This window comes from Montipora capricornis, chromosome 3 (genome assembly GCF_036669925.1).
Source record: "Montipora capricornis isolate CH-2021 chromosome 3, ASM3666992v2, whole genome shotgun sequence".
Lineage (NCBI taxonomy): Eukaryota > Metazoa > Cnidaria > Anthozoa > Scleractinia > Acroporidae > Montipora > Montipora capricornis.
The window spans coordinates 8,147,175-8,154,674 of NC_090885.1; the positions used below are offsets into that span (position 1 = coordinate 8,147,175).

Here is a 7,500-nt window from a genome sequence, read left to right on the forward strand (position 1 = left end):
GGATAAATCAATAACGTAGAGATAAAAATACCTCTTTTTTGAAAATTTTCTTTGACGGTAAGTCTAATATACCAAATTAAATGGTGACAACAATTAACCCTTTCAGCCCCGATAGTGCCAAATGGCACTTATAGATTTTACTCTGTCTAACGCCAGACGATTTTACTCGTCAATGGGGAACCCCTCGGGGCTTAAAGGGTTAAGCTAACAGCGTGAAAAAACTATGTCCCTGTTTAACCCTTTCAGCCCCGATAGTGCCAAATGGCACTTATAGATTTTACTGTGTCTAACGCCAGACGATTTTACTTGTCAATAGGGAACCCCTCGGGGCTTAAAGGGTTTACAGACGAGCCCATAATTAATATCAATCAGAATAATCTTGTACTCGCAATAAAAGTTAAAATGTCGCGCATGTGTCATATAATCACGCGCGCAATGCCTCCGCGTGAATATTTTGCTTATCAAATGATGTCACAGGGGCTATGTCTGTTCTCCAAACGTATCCTCTGAGATTGGAACGCTATTCGTATGCTAAGGCTTTCTCTTGATTCAGTCAGGAGACGAAGACTAGGAGCGAAGAACTTCCATGCTAACCCTTGGTCATTAGGCTCTTGCGGAAGTCCCATTCGCGGGAAATTCAATCGAAAAATAAATCGGTTTGTGAAAACGCCGTCACAGGAATAGAGGGCTGTTGTTCGCTCTTAGTCATGGGTTCTTAATTCAGTGAAAAAAAAAACACATGATGATCACTATTCACAAAAGATTGTGTTCAGGGCAAATTCTGTTGCGTACAAAGACGATGAGGGCTCTACTTCAGTGAACTGACGTGCCAGTAACGATGCGCGAAACGTGATTCACTCACTTGGCATCTCGGGTAAGGCCCAGCCTTCAACTTTCTTGCTTGGAACTTTGATCACCGTCTCAGCACTCCAAGTTTTCTCCTTCAAATAATGAGCTTCCATTAAAATCTATCCTCAATCGAAAAATGTACACTCTTTTCAAAGGATGGTGTCCATAAGCTAGAACTCTTTAGTTCAGTGAGAAGAAGAATTAAATGAAAAAACTGCGAAAAGACGAAGTTCAACATTAAGAAAGGCATACCAAGTCAATAGACTACAAAAGCTTGTCACCTGGAATCGCGAACACTTCTTCTAGCGAGTGTACAGGAAGCTTGTCACGCGAACTTAATTCACTTAAGGGCGATTTTCTCCCTCTGTAATCAACTGAAGGCAATACGTTCATCTTCCTCTAAGAGAACTGGACTTCTTTTCGGAGCAAAATTGTTTAGTTTCTAAAGACACTGTGCTGCTGCGTCGGTGGGGAAGTGAAACAGAGAAATCTGTTTATCAACTGAGTTGATATGGTAAATTGACCACCGTAAAGAAAGTCGAAAGCTGACGTTTCGATCGTTAACCCGTCGTCAGAGTGAATTAGGGAATTATGGGTTGTTAGCGTTCTCTACAGTGAAAGATGGAGCTACGCTATTCGTGGGGATAATCAACTGATTTATTCTAATTATCCACTTTGCTATATCCCCACTAATAGCGTAGCTCCATCTTTCTCTATATAAAACGGTCTTATTCCCCTCATAAGCCAGTTCGAAATTTCAAAAAACACGTGTGTGCGTCTTTGGTTATGGAAGTTGATTGCAGAAATTTGCATTCAAAATCTTTTGCAGTTTTAATAGATGCTTGATTTTATCCCGACGCGCGCACGTGAAACTCCAAACCGCTGGCATATTCGGTCCGACGAAGGTCCAACGCTCGCAACGACAGCTTTCATCGATGAAATGGCATGAGCTCATGAGTAGGAGAGAACAACTTCCATACTAAGCCTGTGTCACAGCATTTTTAGTGACCGATTTATTTTGACACTACCTTTTCCGCAAAAAAACAAGCGCTGTTCTAGTTCACGGAAGATATGACGTCAAGTTAGTTTCTTATGATTGGTCATCGGGTTTCCTAGGGAGTCGTATTCGCGGGAAATTCAATCTAAAAATAAATCGGTCTGAGAAAACGCCGTGACAGGAATATAGCGCTGTTGTTCGCTCCTAGTCGGCTCTTGGTAAAAAAAGGTAAAGTCTGCCACGAGCCTAGAAGGCCCACCAGGCCGGCATTTATCTCCGGTTTCTGTAGCACGAAGCGACTATGAGTACTTCTACTCCCCCCCTGGATGGGATGCTAGTCCATCGCAGGGTTACCCCCAGCATTTTGCCGGTACCCATTTATACACCTGGGTGGAGAGAGGCACCGTGAGAGTAAAGTGTCTTGCCCAAAAACACAACACAATGTCCCCGGCCAGGACCCGAAACCGGACGACTCGATCCGGAGTCGAGCACACTGACCATGAGGCCACCGCGCCTCCAGTCGGCTCTTGGCAATGGTCAATTTACCATAAAATCCTTTTTTTTTTTTTAAGCTTTTCCTGTTTAACTCCCTTTTAACAACTGAAGAGAATTGCGGGCTCACCTCATTTCTGAAGAATCTTACGATGGTGCTGCCCAGTGCACATCCCACAAACCCTTGCGTCTGATTAGGATCGTGAAGAAATCTAATTTCCAGGGGAATTGTGCCAACTCCTAAGTCAAGTGTTTGTTCAATGGTTCTTGTGGTCCAGTCCCACACGTGAAGGCGGGAACCGTATTTTCCTGGGAACATAAAACGCCGATAAAAGCTAAATGCCATGTGTTCCGTTTCCTTATAATGGCTTATTTCTCTCTGTCAGGAGCTCATCACAAGCTTCTATCTCTGTTGTACTCGCTCTATAACTGTGCTGACCATGTTCGTTGCTTTGCAATGGGTGAGGAGACAGCTGAAAATAATATAGGACTCCGATCCTAGAAAGCAACTGAATCATCGAGCGTTTTCCTTTTTGAATGGAAAAACCGGGGATAATTTTCCGCCAAATGGAACAGTACCATGATTTTGACAATTCTCACATAAAGTTGCACAGCTTTGTCCGGTAAAAAGGTCCACATTGGTCGACTGAAAACCGCATATCGACTATTGCCACAAGAAGGCGGCCATGTTTCACGGGGCAACAAACCGCGCTCTTTTTTTTCTGAAGGAGACTGGTACTAGTGTGATAAGGCAAATGGCTCAGTGATAAAGCGGTCATTTCGGTGAAACGGGAAAAGAGAAGTACGTCTGAAGTGATTCCTTTTCTTCCGAAAAAATTCCAGGGGGAAAAACTGTTCCATTTGCTGTCCCACCGAAACGACCGGTTTTTCCAGTCAAGAGGAAAGCGCGCATCCTAATCCTTAAAACAAATCATACGCATTTCCCTTTGACCTTCGAGAATCACATGAAATAGCCCTTTTCACGGTTAGGTTTTCTCATTTGCATTACAATATAATCTACCATGTGTGTGAGGCAATTTCGGGCTATTTTGTAGTTTTAACCCGAAATTGCCTCGCATCCACGTTAGATTACATTGTAATGCAAATGAGAAAAACTAACCGTGAAAAGGGCTATTGTTGGTCTTGTAACTCATTGGCTGAGTATCAAACCGATCTCACAGTAACCTTCTCACAGTATGTTAACAAAACATCACCGAAAGCCATCACACCCAAAATCCCAGGCAGAGATAAGCCATTGGAAGAGGCGACCCCGTAGGCAGATAAAAGGGAAGGTTTACCATCTGGTGTTCATTTCAATCAAAAAAGAGGAAAAAACGTATCATTAATACTGACCTATTTCAATATCCCAAAAAGAGACGGATCATAGAAACGATCGGGTATTTCACGTAAAGCGTAAGGGAATAAGAGGCTTTTGTACATGATGGGCCAAAGTGAGAATAGGTTCAGATACCCTTCTCCCATTTGCCAAGCAACTGGTACATCGTTATTCCCATGGAAACATTTTTACCTTCCATAACTGTGTTATTGTGAAGTGTATCGGTAAAATTCATAAAAACCTTAAAAAATTCATTAATAATTCATGAGCCTAACAGCCTATCAAAACACCGATAAAACGTCACGTGTATGAGCTTTATATCCTGATAAAACACTCCTCGTTAGTATTCTTCATATAAAGAATACTAATAAGGCATAGGTCATATGCTAATATTCACCTCTCACAATAGACCTTATTCACGATGGCCGCCATGTTGGATTTGCTATTATCAGGCAAATTAGCTACACACTTCTGAGGGGGCAAACAACGCAAGTTCGAGAGGTTAAAACGAACACCTTAGCCACACAGATGATTTGTTTCACGTTCATTGAATGTTTATCACCTAAGTAGTAAAATAGAATGATTACACAAGTTACTTCGATGTTTTTTTCAGTGAAAAATGAGCAGATAACAAAGTAAAAGTCAAAATGTCAAAGGTAATCAAAAGATATGAAATTATTATAAAAGGCACTTAATTCTAAATTCTAAAAGTGTACTTTTAGCAATGTTATTTCAATATTTCGACGAGCCGATTTTCCACGATTTGCCTTTTTTCCAATGTTTGCTCCCCAGCATAACACACGGCTAATTTGCATGACAATCTTAAAACCAACATGGCGGCTATCGTGAATAAGGCCTATTTGAACCATTGTTTTTAGTCCAGAGGGACACGCTCTTTGTGGAATGTTTATTTAAGCTGCGCCTCCTGTTTTTAAACCCCGATAAAACACTGCTGCTCAGTTTTTTAAAAATTACTTTAAACTTCATGTTTGATTCTCGATTACATTGCGAAAATAGTTAGGTTCGTGAAACCATTGTCTCACATTCGCTTAAGAACGAAATTCATGGCTTTTAATTAAATTAACCTGTTAGAGTCAATCTTGCTTGGTCAATAGCTAAAGGAAAAAGCTACGAAGCCTCAATTATATTCGACGTACCAGCCATTACGTCTTCTACTTTAAATCCCGAGCTGAAAGCACAAGGAGCACCCCACTCAGAGCTGACCATAACGTTGTGACGAGGCTGATACCAGAAATCGTATCCCATTGGACCGCCGGGTTTTTTACTCCCTTCCCAGCGCCCTTTGACATTAAATGTTTCCCCATCAAGAATAACAAAGCCACCTGGCGAAGAAAAATAAATGAATAAATGAATTTAAACATGAATTCATATAAAGACAATTACAATCCTCCTTCGACTAGATTGACCGAAATCAACAACGACCGGTCCCACTCATGCATGACAGCACCGTCAGATGTTGATTATGATATGACGGGGCACTGATTCACATCGGATGATTCCTACCAAAATATATTTAAATACAATGTAAAACACCGTACAAAAGGCCAGTCTAATGTTCAGTCTGTGAACTTGGTGAAGTTTCTTTAACGTTGGTCCCACAAAGGTTGTCAGCAAGGATTTAAAACCGGGCCTAAACTTTCTCTCGATTTTATCCGAGAATGTCGAGATAACGTTACATAGACACCCTTTTCAGCTTTTGTTGATAGTCGGCTTGCAGCCATGCCCCTAATTGATGAACGCGGATTTCAATAAGCGTCACGAAGTGTCCCCTTTTTCTTTTGGCCCCCAACTTCAACATCACTGGTGTCTCGGAATACAGACAATTAACGGCACAAAGTACTAAATGCCGCTCCTCAATTAAGTAACGATATCCAAACGTAAATAACGCTAACCTTTACCCTTACATTCTTGTTGGAAATACGCAGCAAAGGCTTGCACTTAAAGGGACACTTCGTGTTGCAGGTCAAAATTGGGTGTGCATCTAATTAGATCCATTTCTGGACATGAGTGGCCTTTCCGTCAAGCTTTGTTGATTTACAATACCTGGGGACAGCGTGTCACAATGGAAGGGAGCGGCTAAAGAGGCAACTTTATTTAACCTTGATAGGTTGGTCGGAATTGTGTTCTATTTGAGCCCACGCGTCTTACACCCTGCGCATGCCCCGGCCATCATCAACTGCGCAATAGAGCCAAGTGGTAGGTGGTAGTCGAAAGCGGGCTGAGATCAATGACTGATGATAACTGTTTTTCTGGATATGATAGATGAGATAATTATTCTATTTTAGTGTTGGGCCTTCGGGTTTATCGCCTGACTAAGGATTTCTACGGCGTTATACCTACATTCTTCTTTTCCTTCTGGTGTTCCCATAGCACTGATCATAATCTCTCCGCTTCCAAGACAATGTGAGGTGTGAAGATATGCAAGGCCAGTCTTGGTAACCTCCTCTGGTTCAATAATCTGAAAGTTGATTGATTGATTGATTGATTGATTAATTGATTGATTGATTCACCCTTGAAGATGCCATCTAGTGCATCTAATTACATGTGCGTGCATTTATGGACAGTCATAAGTGCCTTCTAGTAGTGCCAACTAAATAAATCACAAGGTCATATTCATAACAGTACACAATAACAAATAAATACATGCATAAGTAAGACACTATTCGAAGACGATTGAAACTTCTACGGGACAAAATTATTGAAACGTTCCATCCTCACAATAGCTGTATGGAACTAAACTCTCCAAAAATCATCGATTGTTACTTGCATGTGTATAATTTTTTTTTCTGCATGTTTCAGTTCATGTCCCATACATACACTATAAGTAAAATTTAAATTACCCCAACCGAAAATGCCCAGTTTCCGCAGCAAACATTGTTAAGTCTGCGTCTACCATCAATACTTTATGGAATTTACTTTTTTTTTCTTTCTAGCGAAATTTGACAATTTTACTGTACCTTGTGAATGCGCGGAGCTTTCGGGTCGGTTTCAACATCAAAGATGTAAATTCTGTTCGATGTCAGTGAAGGCATGACAAGTCGATTTCTTCTCTGATTAGGATCTCCATGACAACTAAAATGAAAAAAAAAAATCAAAAATTTCTATTTTTATCCGGTAAAGAGTTTTTCCTTGTTAATTTTGCTCCATTTTCTTCTGTTAGATTTTGCTATTGATGAGCTCCTGCTTGTTCAGATTTTTATTGGTTTGTGATTTATTCATTCGTCGCTGAGAAAAAATAAGGAAGAAGGAGTTCCTCTCGGCCGCACCTGTACCGGCATCTGCACTTTCAGCGCTCAACAAATCCCCTTGACTGATGGCTGCTTCAATTCGTCTTTCGTGGGGTCATACGCCATGCCCATTTGCACATATTTGCTAAGAGAATAAGTCAGACCCAACAGCGAAACTCCGTGAGAAGAAAATTTATAGATAAAATTATATTGCAATTGCAAGACCCTGGGTGGCTGACTTGAACCTAAGACATCCCACTCGAAGATTCTAGTGTAGTTTTCATGGCCAACTGAGAAGGCACTATTGAGCTGCCTTCGTGCTCTACAAACTTCATAACAATTCCATTTACGCACCTTTAACATTGATTAATCAGTTACTTTACATTACCAACCTACTACAGGCGTTCCATCCACTGTGATGCAACTCATCTCCCAAATAAGGAACTGGCAAGCGATTGATGACCTATGCGATCAACAATAAAAATATACCGTGAGAAAAAATCTATTGCCGTGACAATCTTTAACTTCAAGTGTAATTGGACTGAAGCACTGAATGAGGCGAAATGGCAGCTGCTGGG

At 41.1% G+C, this 7,500-nt stretch overlaps 1 protein-coding gene across 1 annotated transcript in view; it reads right to left on the reverse strand.

Moving 5' to 3' along the window:
* LOC138042070 (methanethiol oxidase-like) overlaps window positions 1-7,500 on the reverse strand; it is a 21,488-nt gene that overhangs the window by 5,230 nt on the left and 8,758 nt on the right. The window contains exons 3-8 of the mRNA XM_068887812.1: window positions 7,315-7,385; window positions 6,653-6,767; window positions 6,036-6,153; window positions 4,832-5,017; window positions 2,469-2,647; window positions 863-941 (exon numbers count right to left, since the gene is read on the reverse strand). Coding sequence (XP_068743913.1) covers window positions 863-941; window positions 2,469-2,647; window positions 4,832-5,017; window positions 6,036-6,153; window positions 6,653-6,767; window positions 7,315-7,385 — 748 coding nt within the window. The remainder of the gene's footprint in view (window positions 1-862; window positions 942-2,468; window positions 2,648-4,831; window positions 5,018-6,035; window positions 6,154-6,652; window positions 6,768-7,314; window positions 7,386-7,500) is intronic.